Genomic DNA, 19,326 nt, shown 5'->3' with positions numbered 1-19,326 from the left:
CCTATGGCAGGGGCCACATTAGAAGTAGGACTCGGCAGAGCCCTGGGGCTACGCTCTGGGGACCTGTCCCTGTTGGGCAAGGTCTAGGGGCCTTCAGGGGCTTTCTCGGCTCTCTGATTCCCATTCCCAGGCTCATGGTGAGGGGGGGTTTCAGGGCTGTCTCTTGTTTATGTAGGAACCAAACCCCTTCCTGAACTCCACCCTGGAGGTGGATGCCCTGATCCGGAGCTCGAGCCCTCCCCCCAGCAAGGAGCAAGGGCGGCTCAGCGGCTCCACGCGCAGTCTGCCGTCCCTGCACTTCCCCCCCGACATGATGCCCTTTGACGAGGCTCTGCGAGATGTCACCACCCTGAAGGGCGTCCCCCTCGGCCCAGAGCTGGGGCCACGTGACCCGGTGTCCTGGCATGGTGCCCAGTTCCTGGAAATCAAGAGCCTGGAGAGGAAAGGTAAAGGGGGAGACCCCCAGCTTGTCCAGCCCCGGGCACTGGTTTCTGGGGATGGGGGTGCTCACAGCCACAGCATTTCAGCCTCTCCTGCTTTCCAGCCCTGGCCTCTCCCAGCAGGAGTGTGGGAAGCCTGGCCCGCAGCTCAAGGGGGGTTGGAGGCTTTACTCTATGTGTGGGGACGGTGGGAGCCTGTAGGGTGGGAGCGGCCTGGCTGTGGCTCCGAATCCCATGGCTGCTCCTTTCCCTCTCAGAGCTGGAGAAGCAGATGAAGATTGAGAATCTCTTTGTGACGTGGCAGCAGAGGTCAGCGCAGTCCAACATGCCCATCGGAGTAAGTGCTGCCCATCAGCATGACCATCTCGCCCCGCTCTGATACGGTCACTGCCCCCATGGACAGGTGGAGCCTCAGCTGGGGGCATAGGGATGTGTGGGGAGGGGAGGTGTGGCCCAGGGGTGGGGAGTCCTGCAGTGGGACTAGCGCGGGGGAGGGTTGAAGAGCCAGTGGTCCCCCTGGGCAGGTGAGCAGGCTGGTTGGCCCTGGAAGGGCAGGACGCCCTGCATGGGCCTGGGGGAGAAGCAGGCTCCCATGGGCCATCCCCTGCAGCTGTGCCCCTTGTACTGTGCAGCTGGCAGACCTGGAGACCCTGAAGCAGTCCTCTCGCCTGGTTCACTATTGTGCCACACCACTCCTCTTCGACTCAGCTTTCCGGCAGCAGATCCAGGCCGACCAACAGGCGAAGCTGGAGGGGAAGGTGAGCAACTCACCAAGTGGGGGTTGTGCTGTGATGGGGCCCATCCTGCCTGAGCTGCAGCCTTGTTCCAGGGAGGGAGCCAGCTTCCCCAGAGCTGGAGGAGGGGCTCTGCCCCAGCTGTGCAGGGTCAGGCCACTGGGCCAGAAGGCCCTCGGAGCCGTCCAGCCGGACAATTCCTGTGTTCCAGCACTCGGGGGCAGCAGCTGAGCGGCTATCGCCAGCCAGCCAGTCCCTCTCTTCTCGGGCGGGGCAGCGCCTGCTGGCCGTTCTCTACCGCAGGAGCTAGCTGCCCCGGCTCTCTTGTCTTTCAGAAACGCCATCGCTCGAGCGACTCGACAGCGTCGGGGCGGGACCGGAGCCACAGTTGCGACTCGGCAGAGGTGCTGCCCTGCAAGCTGAAGGAGGAGCCCTGGCTGCAGGAGATGTGCAACGCCTTCCTGCAGCAGTACATCCAGTACCTGCAGAGCATGGGTTTCATCCTGGTGCAGGTGCGGCCTCCCTCGCCTGCCCGCAGGTCAGTGTGACTCAGAGACTGCCCTCCCCCTACCCCCCGTGCAGAGTGACGCCCGGGCGGGCAGGGCATACTTGTAGGGTGACTCTGGCTGGACTCCCTGGTCAGATGACTTTGTTCTGTCTGCTTTGCAGTAGCACTAGCCGGATCCGAGCTCTGGCATTCCTGGGCACTGAGGGGAGAGGCTCCTTCTCCTACAAGCCCAAAGCAGATGGGAGTCCGAAGGTGAGAGCCGAGTGTTAGGGCGGGCATGGGTCACTGCTCCACTCACATGCCTGCTCTTGGCTATTCACCAGGCTGCTGGGAGCAGAGCCAATCATGGGATCCTGGAGGTTCTACGCATCCCTCTCCTGGGGCCCCTGGGCATGCTCTTGGCACGTCCATCCAGTATCTAGCACCTCTTCTGACAGCTGCAACCCAGCAGACCCTGCCCAGCCCCTGGACCCAGTGCTCACCCTTCAGGTTCCTTCCACAGCTTATTCATCCCCTCTCCCAGAGCTCCAGCCAGGGGTGTTCTGGGTCCAGGTGCCTCTCACTGGGTATGTGAATTGTGTAACACACAATGCAGTGTGATGCTCTGCTTGTCGCATGAGGAAAACCTGCCTGTAGGAGACTGAAGGAGCCCAGTCTGTGGTAGTGAGGGGGTTTGGTTGCGGTTGCAGTTCCATCTGGGGAGGAGAGCTCCATAGCAGAGGGCTCTTCTGGTGGCTGGGAGCTGAAGCAAGACCAACCAGACTAGAAATAAGGTGCAAATGAAGCTTTGAGGTTGGTTAACCATCAGAACAACTCACCCAGGGATGTAGGTGGAGTCTCCAGCACAGTCTCTTCACCCAGACCAGGAGTGTCTTTCTATGAGATCTGCTCTAGCTCAGGGTGTGTCTACACTTAAAATGCTACAGTGGCACAGCTGTGCGGTTGTAGCATGTCAGTGTAGCTGCTACCTATGCCAATGGGAGGAAATCTGCGGGCAGTCCACTTCCCCGAGTGGCGGCCGCTAGGTTGAGAGAAGAATTCCTCCATCAACCTAGCATTGTTTACATGGCAGGGTTAAGTCGGCCTAACTACGCTGTTCAGAGGGATGGATTTTTCACACACCGAGTGACCCAGTTAAGCAGAGTAAATTTTCTAGTGTCGCCCAGGCCTCAGTGAGAGGTTTTGGGCAGGAATTGGTGGGGAGGGTTTCGGGCTGGGGGAGAGAGCAGCCCCTCTGGTGTCCGGTCAGGCTTAGTCTCCAAGAGCCAGTGAATCCACCATGTCCCTAGGTTTGTTGTAATGCAGGTTAACGGACCATTGACCAGAAACCACCTCCCAAGGTGGGCGTCTCCAGACAAGTCTCCTCTTCCCCTTCTCTCAGATAAACAGACCAAGCCCTGGGTGGCCCTGGGTCCCCCTCTGGACTCCCAACAGTGTGGGGAACAAGCTGGCTCCAGAGGGAGGGACGCCCACGCCAGCTGCCTCTCCTAGCTTCTACTGCCTGGCTCTTGGCATGTATGGCTGCTGCTGCTGGGCACCAGTGCCCACCTGCCTTCTGATCAGCTCTCTTCCTCTTCTCTCCAGAGCACAAGCCCCCCAGTCACCACCTACCACCTGCAGAGAGCCCTCCCGGGCGGCATCGTACTCATGGAGCTGGGCTTCCAGGTGAGCGGGCAGAGAGAGGTCTGTCGTCCCTAGCCGGGCTCTCTGTGCCCAGCTCACTTAGGGCCCTCATGGAGCTTCTGCCAGCCATGCTCACACCGTGCTGGGCACTGTCCCTGCCCTGAAGAACTAGCTGCTGAAGGAGACGAGCCCCACATGGCAGGTGGGAGTGGAGACGCTGTCTAGACAGAGCTGTCTCTCGTCTGGCCCTGCCCAGCGCACTTCCTCACAGATCAGCCCAGGAAGGGCCTGGAATGCCCAAGAGGCAGCGAGAGGGTAGAGTCCGGGCCGTGAGGGTGCTCAGCCATGCCCCAGGGAAAGTGTTTTCGTGGCTCGTTGGGACTAGAGTGGTGAGGCCAGAGATGGGGGAGGGCCCAGGCCGGGAGATCTGATGCCTGGCCCAGGGGAGCTGAGGAACGATTGGGGTGTGGTCTGGCTATGTGCACAGGATCTTGCTGGCCCTGTGGGAGGCTGTTGGCAGCAGGGCCATGTGCTTAGTGCGCTCTCTCCCCAGGGTTGTTACTTCTGCGTGAAGCAGTATGCGCTGGAGTGCTCGCGGATCCCCATGGGCCAGTCCGTCAACTCGCAGGTAACAGCTGGCCTGCGGGTGCTTGCTCTGTCCTGGATGCTCTGGGCCTGGGCAGGCAGGGCTGGAATCTCCAGCTTGCTACCTGCCGGGACAGGAGGGCAGGACTGCAAGGGCTCCGGGTAACACATCCACCTTTCCCTAGGCCCCTGGCCTGGGGCGGCTGGCCTGGGGCTGACTTCCTACAGTAAAAGCAATAACTCTTCTGCTTCACTTGAACAAGGGGGAAGCAGGTCCAAGAACGCACATGGACCACGCTGGGAGAGGCCCCTCCAGGACCATGCATTGCTATGCCCACTGCAGTGCCTTGGGTCTGCCCTGCTCCCAGTGGAGCAGTGGTAGAATGTGGAGCATGCCAGCTTTCCTGGTCTCTCATAAGGAGCGGGCTGCTGCCAGAGGGGCCAGCCATCCATTGCCTGCTGCCCTAGCAGTCTGGGCTGAGTGCAGGAGGCCTCTGGGAATGGGGCACACATCCTCCTTCCCCAGGGAGCAAGCGCCCTAGAAGTTCCAGCAGGGCGAGGAGCAGAGCACCCGGTCCTACCAGGAGCTGATCGCCCTGGCTGGCTAGTGGGGCTGTTCCCCTGGGCTGAAGTCTGCCAGGCCCTTGAAGCAGCTGCTGAGGGCGCATGGAGCCTGCTTTCCGGGGAGCCTTCATGTGGTGAGCTGAGCTCCTGTCACCATAGATCCCTCTAGGCGCCGGCAGGTCACCCAGGGTTCTGCAGTGGGTGGCAGGTGTCCCACCTCTGCTGGGGCATCTGATGGGGAGATACTGCCCAGTTCTTCGCTGGTGCTTGGCCTCCCTCTGCAGCGCTGGGCAGGGCTGGTTAGCATGGGGCTCATTGCAGGGGCAGGGGCAGGGCCTTTCCTCCCCCGGGGGCTGGGACTGCAGTGCCAGCCCCTCTTCCACAGGGCTGGAGTGCTGTCTCCTCCCTGCAGCCCGTGGAGGGCGGGCAGGGCACAGGGGCAGGCCTGGGCAGTGCAAGGCAGTGTCCCCTTTCCCACTGGCTGCGCGTCTCCTCTCTCCATCAGGGTGCTCTCACGGCCAGAGCTCGTAGCAAGAGCTGCATGGGACCCAGCTCCATCTCTGAGTCTGCGGTACGTCCTCTCCTTCCACTCCTGCCGTGGCACTGCAGCATCTCCCTGTGCAGGGCTGGGCCTCGCCCTGCCAGGCATGCTGGGTGCTCTGTACCCACAGCCCCTTCCTGCCCTGGGTGCTGGCTGATGCTGGGCCTCTTGCTAGGTGGTTCCCGTGAGGGAGACATCCCAGCAGGCAGCTGGGCCCTCAGGAGGGGGCTTGAAAACAGCCTCGCTCGTCTTGCTTCTCTCTCCCAGGCTGGGGCAAAGGCGCCTCTTGCTGGGCTCACTTCTTAGATCCGCTTGGTGTCCTCTCTGATGCTGGCATGGGGTGAGGGTGCTGCGTTTGGGTGCAGTGAGTAGTGCTGCCCAGTCCCCTTGGCTGCTTGTTCACCCCCATTTCTCGAACGCTCAGGGCCAGCTCTGTCCCCTTGGTGCAACCCAGAGGGCATCCCTGTGAGGAATGAAGGTGCTGGAGCCAGCCCAGTAATGCCAGTACCTCGTGGGTGGTGTGACCGGAGCACACTGTGCTCTGGTGATCCTGGACCGGGGCAGGTACTGCGGCACACATCAGAGTGCCCCTGAGGCTGCTCTAGCTTGTGCTCCGGCCCAGTTGGCCTCTGGCTGCCCCAGGATCTGGATGGGGAAAGCCACCTCTGCCTCCCCTCCTCAGGCCTTCTGGGAACTGGCCTTGTGTGTCAGCTGTGCTCTGTTAGGGTGGGGTGTCTGTGGTCAGAGCTGGCCCAGGTGAGCCATCCGTGGCGGGATCCCAGCAGCTGTGCTGCGTCCTGCTGGGGCTGCCAGTGGCTGAGCTCAGCAGGGCGTGTCGCATCTGGGGGCGTGTGGGGAAGGGCAGAGAGGGTGGCTGGGCAGGAAGTGTGGAGACTGAAGCAGGCCCTAGCTCCCTGCTCTGGGGGCAGCCCAAGTCTCTGCCCTCAGCCTTCTGCAGTCCTTGCCGAGCGCTGTGCTGCCTGCCCGTGGCCTGACTGCCTAATGCCAGCCGGTGGGGTCCTGGCTGGCTGGAAGTCAGTGCAGCATGGCGAAGAGCTAGGCTAAAGGTGGGAGAGCAGAACTGCTGCAGGCTGTCGGGTTGGGGCCCTGCCACTCAAAGCCAGCTGTGGGTCTGTCTGGTTCCTAGCAGTCAGGTGTCCGCAGCACCTCTGCACCAGGGCTTGGAATTGAAGCGACAGCTGCCTCGGGCTGGGCACAGCCTGGGCAGAGAGGGGTGAATGGGCAGCTCCCCGCACTGCCAGGCCCTGTGCCTTTGCCAGAAGGCTGCTGGTGTCTCTCACTCTGCTACCAGCCGGGCGCCAGGTATCTGGGGCTCCCCTGCCCTGTGCCCTGACCCTGTGCCCCTCCCCAGCTCTCCATGCTCTTCACGGAGGAGTGTGACAAGGTGCGGGACCTCATGCACGTGCACTCGTTCAGCTATGATTTCCACCTGCGCATCGTGCACCAGTACCTGCTGGGCTCCCACATGACCCTGCGCCAGGGCTACCATCTCACCGGCTTCCTGGAGGACTTCATTGCCCACCACCCCGACATCCCCAAATTCGGCCGCAATCATGTCTTCCAAGGTGAGCTGGGGAGGGGCGCTGCCCATGGCCCTTATGCTCCTGGCTGAATCCACTTCCGCATCCAGGAGTGCCGGGCCCAGGGCTGGGGCCACGCACCAGCTGGAGACACCTTTCCCAAATTCAGTGTCATCCAGCCCTGTCCGTTTCTCGGCCAATCTAGGTGGAGCTGCTCCATAGCTCCGCCTGCGGCACGCTGTGCCACCCCCCTGGCCTGCACAGTTCCAGGGCATGGGTTGTCTGGGACTAGCCAGGCTGCGTTCAGCTGGGGCTGTGCTGAGGGCCCTGCCCGGGGACTTCGGGGCAGGCGTCATTGCCTTGTGAGTGCGCTCTGGGGGCTGGGAAGCAGAATCTTGCTGTCCTAGTGTCTGGCTCTGGGGGCCCCAACCAGCCCCTGAAGACAAGGGGACACCCTGGCAAACAGTGACTCCTCCTCTGCTAGGCACGCTGGCCATGCCCACCAACATGATAACAGCCCACCAGCTCTACAACTACGTGGCAGACCATGCCAACACCTACCACATGAAGCCCCTGCGCATGGCCCGGCTGGCTGCGGGCAGCGACGGCAGGAAGGGGACCCCGGGCATGGAGCAGAACGAATATGCGCTGGTCTCCATCTGGAACAGGTAAGCACCCAGCAATGCCCCAATGGCTCCGGGAACCCCAAGAGCCCGCCCCGCTTAGGGCATTGCCTGGTCACAGCCAAGCAGGATGGGCTGGGAGACGCTGTCACGCCAGCTGCTGGCCTTGGGCTCTGGATGGTGGGTGGGTGCTGCCGCTGGTTCTCCTTGCCCCTCCCTGGACACCTCCTGCGAGGCCCTGCTGCCCCCGGTGATTCGAGCTGTGGGGGGGGTGGCACCGCCTGGGCCCCCAACGCTCTGCTTGTGCTTGTAGCTCAGGCTCCTACAAAGACTCGGAGGGGCTGCGGCACCATGACGACTTCGACGTGTCCCTGCTGGTGTGTCACAGCGCGGCGCCGTTCGAGGAGCAGAGCGAGGCGGAGAGGCACGTCCTCCGGTGAGAACCAGGGTCCTCAGTCAGGGCTGGGTGGGGAGGCCCAGGGGGACTTGACTGGGCTTGGGCGAGGACGTGCCTGGGGACTGGATGCGGGGTGGTGTGCAGGCCAGGGCTGCTTGCTGGGCTAGGTTCCTGGGGGCACAAACAGGGTGGCCCTGGGGGTGTGATACCAGTGCAGTCCCAAGGTAGTGAGCGTTGGCTGGCGGGGGAGGGAGGGCCTGGGTTGGGTGGGCACTGGCTGGCACGTCCACATGGGGAAGGAGCGTTTCAGGAGGCCCTGGGGGCACATAGCCTGGCTGGCAGGGGTGCCCCCTCCTCACAGGCGTCTCGTCTGCAGGCTGCGTTTCTACGTCATCATGACGAGCCAACGGGAGCTGTTCCCCCGGCTGACAGCCGACATGCGGCGCTTCAAGAAGCAGCCGCGCTTGCAGCGGGAGAGCACGCTGGAGCCAGTGGTGGGCCGGGCGGCGTGGGAGGCGCCGGAGCCCGGTCAGGGCTGCCAGCAGCAGGCAGAGCGGGACCTGTGGCAGGAGGTAGAGGACAGCAGCGAATTCTACGCGGGTGGTGCCCAGGTCAAGCTGGGCCCTGGACTGTTCTACACCTCGCCGCTCTTCCCCCTGCTGGCCTCCGAGGTGGCCGTGGCCCAGAAACAGCTGAGCAGCATGGTGCAGCTGGCCAAATGCCACTGCCGCAGGGACACCCTCTGGAAGCGCCTCTTCCTGCTGGAGCCGCTGGCCTCGGACAAGCTCAAGCTGGGCAAGCTGTCACTGGGGGAGCTGGAGGAGCTGCTGAACGCAGTGCATGGGAAATCCATCGCCGACATCGACCCCCAGCTGGTGAGGGGCAGGGGGCGCGCACGCATGTGTACACGTCGTGTCTCCCCTTTCCTTCCCCCTCCCCCCAGGACCCATCATCCCAGGCTGGAGAGGGGTGGGAGAGACACGTGTGTATACACACCCCCAGGACCCATCATCCCCATCTGTGGGGGCAGGCACAGTCCCAGCTGGTGAGGGTGGGAGTGGGAGTGGAGACACGCATGGCGTGTGGGAATCATTGGGACCATTGTCCCCCACGCTGGTGAGGGGTAGGGCTGGGCACTGCTGGGGATGTAGCTGCGGGGCTTGGTCCAGTAGGCTGGCAGGGAACTGGGTTTGAGCGTACATCTCATGAGTTTCGGAGCTTCTGGGTTGTGGTGTTCTTCTGGCACGGTGGTCTCTCGCTGCTGTACAGGGGGCCTGGCCTCACCCTCTCTCCGTCCTTGCAGGGCTGCTTCCTCACCATGACTGTGCCCTGGTACCAGAGCCTCATCAAAGTGCTGCTGAGCCGCTTCCCCCAGAGCTGCTGCCACTTCCACAACGTCGAAACTGGCACCCAGTATCTGGTAAGGACTAGGGCCCCTGCCCCGCCCACGCCCCAGCCCCTGCAGCCGGCCGCTGCCCCTGGACATGCTGCCCCCACGCCTATAGCCAGACCCACCTCCTGCCCTGCAGCCAGAGACGGCTCCCCTGCCCCAGGACTCTCTTCTTTCTCAGACGCGCCCCCAGGCTCCTGCCTGCGCCAGGGCTGGATGTGACGCCTCTGTGTTGGCTTTAGTGGGGCTGCCCGGAGGTGTGATGTCACGAGGGCACAGCAGTAGGAGCATTGCCCCGAATGCACTGCGCACTGACCCACGGCGCTCTCACTGTGCCCCACAGCATGCCCCACAGTTCTGGCGCTGTGCCCCTGTGGGATGCTGGGGAGCCTGCCCCCTATGGCTCTGGCACTGTGCCCCCCAGCACATCAGGGATCCCCCCCAGCCGTTGTCACTGCACGCCCTGACAGCCTGTCGTGCTCTCTGCAGGTCGTGCTCAATCAGAAGTTCACAGACTGTTTTGTTCTCGTGTTTCTGGATTCCCACTCAGGGAAGACGGTAAGAGCTGCTCCCTGCGGGAGCCTGGGCAGGTACCTGGCTCTGCAGGTGTGCCTGGCCGGGGGCAGCGGGCTTCTAGTGCCCAGGCAGAGCCCGGCGGGGATTCAGCGTTCACCATCAGGCTGGCCTCTGCCCAGAACTCGGAGCTAGAGCTCCACCATCCCTTTCCTGCTGTGCTCTCCCCGGAGAGGTGTCAGCTCCCAAATGGGGGGCCAGGCAGGGGCGATTTGGGGGCAGCAGGGGCCATATCTAACAAACGATCCACGCTATGGAAAGTCCAGGAGCCCTGACTTGCAGCATTTCAATGAGGCAGCAGCCTGGAGCCCAGGTACCCAAGGGCCTGCTGGTGCCCTGCCCCCGAACTGGGGGTCTCATCCCATCCAGGAGCCTGTGTTGTCCAGTGCTCCCCCCCTCCCCCGCTGTATCTGTCCCTCTGGGAGCCTGTCTCCCCCCCCAGCTGTATGTCCCACTCTGGGAGCCTGTGCTGGCAGGTGCAGGGATCCTCGCCAAGAGCAGAGACAGGCACTGAGCTGGCCCCAAGCTGGGCAGGGGCTGGGGGGCAGTTGCTCTGCTGTGAGCAGCTTGTTTTTCTCTGCAGAGCCTGACAGTGGTTTTCCGGGAGCCTTTCCCTGTGCAGCCCCAGAACAGCGAGAGCCCCCTGCCGCAGCTAGTGTCCACCTACCATCACCTGGAATCCGTCATCAACACGGCCTGCTTCAACCTCTGGACGGGGCTGCTCTAGCCAGGTGCCAGCACCTTCCAGCCCGACACACCGCGCACCCCAGTCTCCACCAAGGAGCTGACCTCCAGCAGGATTCCCCCAGCGCTGCTGGCAGCATGGGGGTCACGTGATGCATGAGTAATGGACAGAGTGGAGGGTGCATGGGGCTTGGCGGCTCCCCTGGACCTCCAGCTAGCTCAGACTCCCCAGAAGGGGCAGGGCAGGAGGGGTCCCCCCCTCTCAGGTAGAGGAGCTGCTGTTAAGGACACTCACGTGTGTTTGACACTGAATGGATTTGAAATGGAGACCCAGGGAGGGTCCCGGCGGCCCTGGCAGCAGGAGCTTGGCGCACATGCCACAGCGAAACAGCTGCCATCTCTGGGCCCAGAAACCTGGCACCCACGTATGCACAGCCCGCTAGGCCTGGCAACGGAGCTGCCTGGCATGCTGGGCCGGAGCCAGGCCCAGTCCTGAGGGCACTGAGTGCGGCTGTTGCGGCCTGTCACTTCGATGGGTGGGATTTCAGTGGTGGGCCAGCCGCGGGGCGGCAGGGGGTTTTATGAGGATGTACTGAAGGATGTCACTGTCAAATAAACTGCCTCAGACCGGCCTGCTGTTGTCTGGCTCTCAGCTTGGCGCTGCACGGGGCAGGGTGCTCCGAGCCTTGCCCATGGCCTTCCCAAGGAGCTGGGCAGTGCCCACAGGGCCCCCTACCCTCTCCCCCCGAGCACAGTGGGGAGGCAGAAGGCCCGCCAGGGCAACTTCCTTGGCCTGGCCGCGCAGCCTGGCTGATGAGTGCAGGGAGCAGTTGGGAATGGCAGGGTGAAGCATTGGGAGCCCTGTGGTGGTGGGGCTGCGTGGGGGCAGCTCACCAGCTGAGCAGGGCAATGGGGAGGGCAGAGCACATTGTGAAGGACTCTGGGGGACCCTTGACAGTCACCACACTGTCCTTCCATCTGCTTGGCTCTGGGCATTCTGCAGGGTTAGCTTCCCTTTGCCCCACCAGCCTTCGAGCCCATTGGTCTGACGGGGGGGAGGGTCTCCCGGGTGCCGGGTCTCCCGGGTGCCATCCAGGGAGCACCCGCTCCCTGCCCCTTCTCTGAACCCCGGTGCTCAGCAGGGAAAGTTAACAGTGCTGCTGCTGGGAGTCCCCTGCCCAAGGGCTGGCCTGCTTATTCCTGGTGCCTTTAAAGGGCTGTAGCCGCAGCTTGTCTCAGGGAGTAGCTCAGCGTGGCGATGAGCCTGCAGCCCTGCCCTCTTGCTGGGTCGACTGGGGCAGGAGTGACAGACTTAGCCAAGCTGTGGAGGGACGGGGGCCTGGGCTCAGTGCTGCTCCCCCCTCTGCAAGCCAGAGACTACCTCAAGCCAGCTGCAGGGCTGGTGTGGGACGGTTACCTGCTCTTTGCCATCGCTCCCCACCCCCAGCAGGGACCAGGGGCCCAGAGCATTACCAGGTGGAGATAAGACGCTCCCAGCCTGGCTGGGGCAGGCTCTGCCAAGTGACTGCCCTTACCCAGAGCTGCAAGGAGGCAGTTTTGGGGCCTCTCCAAGGAAGAGCAGAGCCCTGGAACCAGACCTGCCCCATGGCTGCCCCCCCTGCAGCCACTTACCCCTGCTCTGTGTGGGGCATGGCACTCCTCCCGCTGCAGGCAGCCCTGCTCTCCTGTCCCAGCAGGCCTCAGGGAGCAGATGCATGTGCTGCTGGGGCCGGCGCACGGGAGAATCAAGGCAGCCTCCTGTGTAAGCAGTGGGGCAGTGTGACGGGAGGGGCACGTGGGCGTGAACCCCCCACAAACTGACAGGAGCCAGCACACAGGAGAGCTGCTCCCTCAGCATCTCAGCCACTGATGGCTCCTGATCCCCGCTGCTACGGCCTCCACCTCGCAGCTCCCCCCGGTTGGTGGGCACAGCCGGCGCTGGCAGAAGCAAACTAAGCAATTGCTTGGGGCCCTGCGTGGCTGGAGGGCCCCTGTTCGCTTTTTATTAAAGAACTCGCCTGTTTGAGTGAGTGGGAGGGTTAAAAATATTCCTGCGTAGGGCTACCACCAGCGCTGCTGCCAGCCTCTGCTCTCCCAGTACGCGTGCAACCAGCCCAGTCCTTCCAGCGTGTCTCCTGCAACAAGAGCCGGGGACTGTGAGCAGGCCGTGAGCAGCTTCCCCTGCCTTGGAGCAGGCCAGGTACCCCTGACCCTGTGTGAGCGAGCAGCAGCTACAGGCCAGCTCCCACCAGGTGAGTTCTGCAACACTCCCTCTCCGAACACGTGTTCCTCCCCCGGGAGCCCTGCTCCAGTCCAGCACCTGCTGTCTGAGCCACAGTGGGCACCCCCCTCCCAGCCTGGCATTGCATGTGCCCCCCGGCCCTGTTCCCAGCAGGGGCAGGGACCAGGCAGAGGCACACCTCTCAGCTCCCAAGCCCTGGCTCCACCCTACAGTGAGCCAGCCCCCCCTACCCCAAATGCTGGTGGGGGTCCCTGCGCTCCAGCCCCACTCACCTTGCGGGGTGTACTCGCAGCCCACGTAGCCCTCATAGCCGAGCGACTCCAGCAGCTGGAAGAGGTAGGGGAAGTTCACCTCGCCTGGGCTGTCAGGCTCATGCCGACCAGGCACCTGCCCGATCTGGATGTGACCTGGGGGTGGAACCAGCATCTCCTCAGGGTGTCCGGGGCATTGCTGTAGTGAGCATGGCCCCAGGCTCTGATCCACAGGGGCACAGCCCCTAACCCACGAGTCCTCCCACCACACCCATGCTACGAGCAGCCCTTCCCTCCCGGGGACAGGCACACACCACCCCTGCTAGCCTTGCCCCTGGAGGGCTCTGCCTTGACTCAAACCTCCCACCCCGTAGCCTAGGCCCAGTGCCTTCCCCACCACGCTTGGAGCAGAGCCCCAACCCTCACCAATGAGCGGGAAGTAAGTCTTCAGGGTCTGTGTCAGGTTCCCATTCATGATCTGGCAGTGGAAAATGTCCTGCAGGAATCAGAGCCGCAATTCAGGGTCTGGGAGGTGCAGGGAATGACTGCAACTCCTGTCCTGCAGCGGAGACCTAGTGCCTGGGATGTCTGAGACCCTCTCCCCCGCCCCTCGCTGCGCACAGCGCAATGCTCCCCAGGGCCCACGCCGCCTCCTGCAGGCTGTGGAATGGTGGGGGCATGGCCAGGGTAGCTCAGCCCCACCTGGGGGATGGCACCATCACTTATCCAGTGCTGCCCATGCAAGCAGGCTCCTCTGGACAACCACTGGGGCGGGTTTACCCACCTGCTGCACCCAGGGGCTGGCACCTGCCTCCTGCTTCTCCTGGCACCAGGGGCTGGGAACTTACTTAACTGTAAAGGAAACAGGTCTAGGCACTACAGAAACTCACCAGCTGCAGCCAGAGGTTGGGCCTCCCCACCTTCTCCAGAATGGCTGCAGCTGTGGGGGGAAGAGGCAAGTCAGTCAAAGCAGGGGCCCCCCCAGGGTGAGCACCCACCTCCCCTCAGCTCGGGCCGGGGCAGTCGGAGCACGGCAGGGCCCCCTTACCTTGGTGAGAGGTGGTCAGGAAGTAGCGTGGGTCAGTGATGCGGCTGTTCATAGGCTCCAGCAGGCCTGTCATGTCCTCCTGCAAAACCACATTGAGGCCCTGGGCGTTTGTCCCCTCAATGGGGTAGGGCGGCCATAGCTCCCTGCACCCTCACCTCCCTCCCCAACCAGAATGAGCCTCTGGCCAGGCAGGAACTGTGACCCACCCCTTCTCCTCCAGCTGGTATTAGTGTCTCACGCAGGGGCTGTCCCTCAGTGCAGAGGCATAGTCATCTCAGGGACTGTGTGGCCCCACTGCGGGAGTCTCCTCTGCCTATCCCTCTCCCGGGTGCAGGAAAGTCTCACGGGGGGCACAGTGACTCCTGGTGTCCCCTCGTACCTGGGCCAGGATATCAGCAGCATATCTGAGGTTCTCGATGAAGGTGGCTTCCATTTCCGGAGCCATCGCTGTCCGCTCGGTGCCCGCAGGGACCCGCCCAGCCATGAGATGGATCCTGCAGACAGACCTGGGTCAGAGCCTGCGGGCAGGAGCTGAGCCACCCGCAGGGCCTAGCACAAGCCTGACTGCGAGTGGGATGGGTGCAGAGACAGAGGATGAAGCAAACAGCTCCAGATGCCCAGTGCACGAGGGCTGAAGGGAACAGCTCCAGGGCACGCGCCCTCCGGCAGCAGCTGGGGCACCGGCCCAGGCCACGGCGCAAGGAGGGAGCTGGGGTGCCCTCTGAGGGGCAGCACTAGCTGTGATTTGAGGAGGGATCCAGGGGGGCTCAGCAGCATTGCCTCAGGCTGGGCAGGAGGAGGTGGGCTTTGATTCCCCCGCCACCTCTGGCATGGGGCCCACGGGCAGCACTCACCCCTTGGGAGGAGTCTCAGCGTGCCCCCCAGGCCCGCACTCCCAGCCCCTGGAGCCTCCCAAGCAGAGGCTGCCTCCAGGGGCAGGGGGGCGTCCCACTGAATAAGGGTCATAGGAATGCACCCCTGTTTTGAATGAACTATTGCACTTCTGGCAGTCCTCCCACCGCTATCCCACACCACACACCTGCTTGGGCCTCTCTGTTTATCAGGGCGCCCCTCCCTGCCCCAAGCTCACCTTGGCCAGAATCATTTCCCAATTTCAACGCTGGTGTGCAGCCAGGTGTGCCCCTTGGTGATTCACACACCCGCAGCCACGTACCCCTAGCCCAGACCCGCCTGATGCCGGGGCTACAAGCAGTGGTGAGCTGGAGCCAGCTGTTAAAGCAGGGGGCGGCTTCGCGCTCAGGCCCAGGGAGGTGGAGGCGGAGCAGAGGGGAGCTGGGGCGGGGGTGCACGAGGAGGGCTGCCCGCACCGCAGCAGGTAACCCGGGGGGGGCCCAGGGGAACCGCTCCCCACCCCAGCTCCCCTCCGCCTCCCTGGGCCTGAGCACGAAGCCGCCGCCTGCTTCTCAGCCCTCCCCGGCTTCCCGCCTGAACAGCTGATTCGCGGGAAGCTGGGGGGGGTGGGGGGGGTGGGAGGAGAAGCAGAGCGGGGCAGCACGTTCAGGGGAGGAGGCGGAGCAGAGGGGAGCTGGGGCTGGGTGGGGAGCTGCCGGTGGGGGCTCTGCACCCACCAAATTTTCCCCGTGGGGGCTCCAGCCCCGGAGCACCTAGGGAGTCAGCGTCTAAGGCACCACTTTTGATGTGATCAGTGTGGGGAGCGGCCGCTCCCCCAGCTACGCTCCCTTGCCCCTAGGAGCCAGAGGGACCTGCCGGATGCTTCCTGGGAGCTGCCCCAGGTAAGCCCTGCTGGGACTCCCCACCTCGCCCCCCGGCAGATCCCTCTGGCTCTTAGGGGCAGGGTGGGCACCCAATAGGGTGGCCCACGAAACCCTCCTGCCCGGTTCTGGGGGCAGTCAGGGGACAGGGGAGTGGGTAGACAGGGCAGGGGTCCTGGGGGGGGGGTCGTCAAGGAACGCAGGGGGTTCAGTGGGGCAGGAGTCCCCGGGGGGCGGGAGCGGGGACGGGCCACGACCCCCTCGTGTGGTGAGGAGGGACCCAGTTGTTAAGATTTTGGCAGCTCATCACTGGGTACATGGCTGTGGGTGTGTGACTCACCAAGGGGTCCTCGTGGAAGAGGAGCAGTCAGGCCGCTGTGAGCAAGGACTTGGCTGTAACTGACCACGCTTGGCACTAACTTATCTAACTTGTCTACGCCGCCCAGCCCATGGCTGCTAGCAGCCTCTCCCCTATGCCAACAGCCCCTGGGGCAATGGCCAGGGGGTGGGAGCGGAGCCTCGGCTGAGCTGTGGGCATGGGAAGAGCCCAGGCTGGGTGTGGTGGGTAGGGACCGAGGCGCAGGACCAGGGGTGTGGGGCCCCAGCGTGCCTGGCCGTGGCAGCCTGCCTCTCTCTGCTGGCCTACAGTGCCCCTGGCTGGAGAATGCCAGCTCCCACCACGAGTAAAATGACACCTGTGATCTCAGCCTCCCTGTCTGTCACCAAGGCCCGGCTCCTTCCCCCTGGCCCCGGTGGGAGGGCTGGGCTGGTTCCCTACCTGAGGCAACCCAGGGCCTTTGCGTACTTCACGGCCAGGGCCAGGCCTTCCCGGAAGGCAGCCTGGCGGCCGGGCACAGCACCAAGCCCCTTCTCGCCCTTGTCCCGGTCCCCTAGGGAGAAAGAATCATAGAATATCAGGGTTGGAAGGGACCCCAGAAGGTCATCTAGTCCAACCCCCTGCTCAAAGCAGGACCAATTCCCAGTTAAATCATCCCAGCCAGGGCTTTGTCAAGCCTGACCTTAAAAACCTCTAAGGAAGGAGATTCTACCACCTCCCTAGGTAACGCATTCCAGTGTTTCACCACCCTCCTAGTGAAAAAGTTTTTCCTAATATCCAACCTAAACCTCCCCCACTGCAACTTGAGACCATTACTCCTCGTTCTGTCATCTGCTACCATTGAGAACAGTCTAGAGCCATCCTCTTTGGAACCCCCTTTCAGGTAGTTGAAAGCAGCTATCAAATCCCCCCTCATTCTTCTCTTCTGCAGGCTAAACAATCCCAGCTCCCTCAGCCTCTCCTCATAACTCATGTGTTCCAGTCCCCTAATCATTTTTGTTGCCCTTCGCTGGACTCTCTCCAATTTATCCACATCCTTCTTGTAGTGTGGGGCCCAAAACTGGACACAGTACTCCAGATGAGGCCTCACCAATGTCGAATAGAGGGGAACGATCACGTCCCTCGATCTGCTCGCTATGCCCCTACTTATACATCCCAAAATGCCATTGGCCTTCTTGGCAACAAGGGCACACTGCTGACTCATATCCAGCTTCTCGTCCACTGTCACCCCTAGGTCCTTTTCCGCAGAACTGCTGCCTAGCCATTCGGTCCCTAGTCTGTAGCGGTGCATTGGATTCTTCCATCCTAAGTGCAGGACCCTGCACTTATCCTTATTGAACCTCATCAGATTTCTTTTGGCCCAATCCTCCAATTTGTCTAGGTCCTTCTGTATCCTATCCCTCCCCTCCAGCGTATCTACCACTCCTCCCAGTTTCGTATCATCCGCAAATTTGCTGAGAGTGCAATCCACACCATCCTCCAGATCATTTATGAAGATACTGAACAAAACCGGCCCCAGGACCGACCCCTGGGGCACTCCACTTGATACCGGCTGCCAACTAGACATGGAGCCATTGATCACTACCCGTTGAGCCCGACAATCTAGCCAGCTTTCTACCCACCTTGTAGTGCATTCATCCAGCCCATACTTCCTTAACTTGCTGACAAGAATACTGTGGGAGACCGTGTCAAAAGCTTTGCTAAAGTCAAGAAACAATACATCCACTGCTTTCCCCTCATCCACAGAACCAGTAATCTCATCATAGAAGGCGATTAGATTAGTCAGGCATGACCTTCCCTTGGTGAATCCATGCTGGCTGTTCCTGATCACTTTCCTCTCAGGAAAGCAGCCAGGACAGCCCCCAGTTAGAGGCAGGAGAGACCGAGCCCTGAGATGGGGACCCCTGCAGCCACGTGGGAGGGGCTCGCTCCAGGGCCCCGCACCAGGGCAGTCAGTGCCCCCATCTGCCCATACACTGGGGGCTGCAGCCCCCCAGGCCCCATGACTTCATCTGGGGGCTGGGCTCAGGGACAGGCCCGGGAAGTTGGCTCCTAGACAGAGCCGGTGTTAGGCAGTAGCTGACTGCGCAGGGACCCAGGTCCAGTTTGCTGCCTGGGGGCCCGGACCCAGGTCGGTACCTTGCTGGGGGGCTGGGGGGTTCGGGTCCGGAGCCGGGGTTCGGGGTTCTGGTCCAGACCCGGGTCGGTGTCTGGCGGCGGGGGGCGGGTTCGGGTCCGGACCTGGGTTGGTGTCTGGCGGGGGGGGGTTTCGGGGTGCGGGTCCGGACCCGGGTCGGTGTCTGGAGGCGGGGGGGGGGGGGGTTTGAGGTGCGGGTCCGGACCCGGGTCAGTAGCTTGCTTGGGGGGGGGGGGTCCGGACCCGGGTCGGAGTCGCGAGGGGGAGGTTCGGGGGTCAGGCCTGGAGCTGGGTCGGGGTCGGGCGGGGGGGGTTTTCGGGGTTCAGGTCCGCACCTGGGTCGGGCGGGGGGGTTCGGGTCCGGAGCCGGGTCCCGGGGGTTCGGGTGGAGAACAGGGTCGGGGTCGGGCGGGGGAGGGTTCAGGGGTCGGACCCGGAGCCGGGTCGGGGTCGGGCGGGGGATCCGGGTCGGGGTTCGGGTCCGGGTCGGGGTTCGGGTCCGGGTTCGGGGTTCGGGTCGGTACCTGGCGGGGTGTTGATCAGCACCAGAGCCAGCCCGGCCCGGTCCGCAGCCCGGCGCAGCAGCGCCGGGTCCCAGGCGTAGGGCTCGGGCAGCTCGGCCGCGCGGAACCCGGCCCGGGCCGCCGCCTCCAGCCGCTCGGGCAGCGCCGGCCGCTCGGTGAAGAGCCAGTCCAGGTTCGCGGCGAAGCGCAGCGGAGCCATGGCGAGCCTGTGGGCGGGGCCGGGGGCGGGGCCTTGCCGGGCCGGGGGCGGGGCCGGGGGAAGCGGTGGGGGCGGGGCCTGCGTGGGGGCGGGGGCGGGGGCAGAGCGGGGGGAGCCCGGCCACGTGCTGCCATCCCGCCCCCCCCCCGGAACAATCCCCTGGCTGCTGCCGGCGGCGCCCGGACCCCAGCGCCAGCCCGGTGGCCTCGCCCCCGCCCCTGCGAACCCCGGCCCCGCCCCCACACTGTGACCTCCCCCACACCGCCCTGTCCCCCCCACGCACCGCCCTGACCGCCCCCCGCCCCTGCGAACCCCGGCCCGGCCCCCGCCCCCCCCCGGCCCGGCCCCGCCCCCACACTGTGACCTCCCCCACACCGCCCTGTCCCCCCCACGCACCGCCCTGACCGCCCCCCGCCCCTGCGAACCCGGCCCCCGCCCCTGCGAACCCCGGCCCGGCCCCCGCCCCTGCGAACCCCGGCCCCGCCCCCACACTGTGACCTCCCCCACACCGCCCTGTCCCCCCCACGCCCCGCCCTGACCGCCCCCCGCCCCTGCGAACCCCGCCCCCGCCCGGCCCCCGCCCCGGCCCCACACTGTGGCCTCCCCCACACCGCCCTGTCCCCCCCGCGCACCGCCCTGACCGCCCCCCGCC

General features: G+C 64.0%; 2 protein-coding genes across 15 annotated transcripts in view; one reads left to right on the top strand and one right to left on the bottom strand.

Moving 5' to 3' along the window:
* SZT2 (SZT2 subunit of KICSTOR complex) overlaps positions 1-10,835 on the top strand; it is a 72,651-nt gene extending 61,816 nt beyond the window's left edge. For 8 of the 14 annotated variants that reach the window (XM_073358000.1, XM_073358005.1, XM_073358008.1 and 5 more), the window contains 15 exons: positions 176-446; positions 698-777; positions 1,073-1,198; positions 1,510-1,712; positions 1,844-1,934; positions 3,267-3,347; positions 3,859-3,933; positions 4,960-5,025; positions 6,368-6,581; positions 7,021-7,204; positions 7,473-7,595; positions 7,933-8,431; positions 8,860-8,976; positions 9,436-9,504; positions 10,103-10,835. In XM_073358000.1, the coding sequence (XP_073214101.1) occupies positions 176-446; positions 698-777; positions 1,073-1,198; positions 1,510-1,712; positions 1,844-1,934; positions 3,267-3,347; positions 3,859-3,933; positions 4,960-5,025; positions 6,368-6,581; positions 7,021-7,204; positions 7,473-7,595; positions 7,933-8,431; positions 8,860-8,976; positions 9,436-9,504; positions 10,103-10,246 (2,343 nt within the window). In that variant the 3' untranslated portion in view covers positions 10,247-10,835. Of the gene's footprint in view, positions 1-154; positions 447-697; positions 778-1,072; positions 1,199-1,509; positions 1,713-1,843; positions 1,935-3,266; positions 3,348-3,858; positions 3,934-4,959; positions 5,026-6,367; positions 6,582-7,020; positions 7,205-7,472; positions 7,596-7,932; positions 8,432-8,859; positions 8,977-9,435; positions 9,505-10,102 lie in introns of those variants that run through there. The other 6 variants (XM_073358012.1, XM_073358006.1, XM_073358002.1 and 3 more) reach the window with 4 other exon arrangements.
* A 1,328-nt stretch (positions 10,836-12,163) lies between these two features.
* On the bottom strand, positions 12,164-18,690 carry HYI (hydroxypyruvate isomerase (putative)). Its single transcript, XM_073358288.1, has 8 exons — positions 18,476-18,690; positions 16,256-16,367; positions 14,124-14,238; positions 13,745-13,823; positions 13,587-13,636; positions 13,123-13,192; positions 12,718-12,852; positions 12,164-12,338 (listed from the first exon to the last, which is right to left on the bottom strand). Exons 1-8 carry the CDS (start codon positions 18,672-18,674, stop codon positions 12,265-12,267), a joined length of 834 nt encoding a protein of 277 aa, XP_073214389.1. The 5' UTR covers positions 18,675-18,690; the 3' UTR covers positions 12,164-12,264.
* Positions 18,691-19,326: the final 636 nt, after the last annotated feature.

The sequence above is a fragment of the Lepidochelys kempii genome, chromosome 8 (assembly GCF_965140265.1).
Source record: "Lepidochelys kempii isolate rLepKem1 chromosome 8, rLepKem1.hap2, whole genome shotgun sequence".
NCBI lineage: Eukaryota > Metazoa > Chordata > Testudines > Cheloniidae > Lepidochelys > Lepidochelys kempii.
Note: the sequence above shows the minus strand (reverse complement) of the source record. Positions and strands in the feature narration are given on the sequence as shown.

Bases quoted from the DNA above. Each gene is read 5' to 3' on its own strand.
- HYI (XM_073358288.1), bottom strand. From the start codon at position 18,674: ATGGCTCCGCTGCGCTTCGCCGCGAACCTGGACTGGCTCTTCACCGAG. The intron at 13,824-14,123 runs GTACGAGGGGAC...GTGGTTTTGCAG, and splicing joins CTGCTGATATCCTGGCCCAG to GAGGACATGACAGGCCTGCT. The intron at 13,193-13,586 runs GTGAGTTTCTGT...TGATTCCTGCAG, and splicing joins CCAACCTCTGGCTGCAGCTG to GACATTTTCCACTGCCAGAT.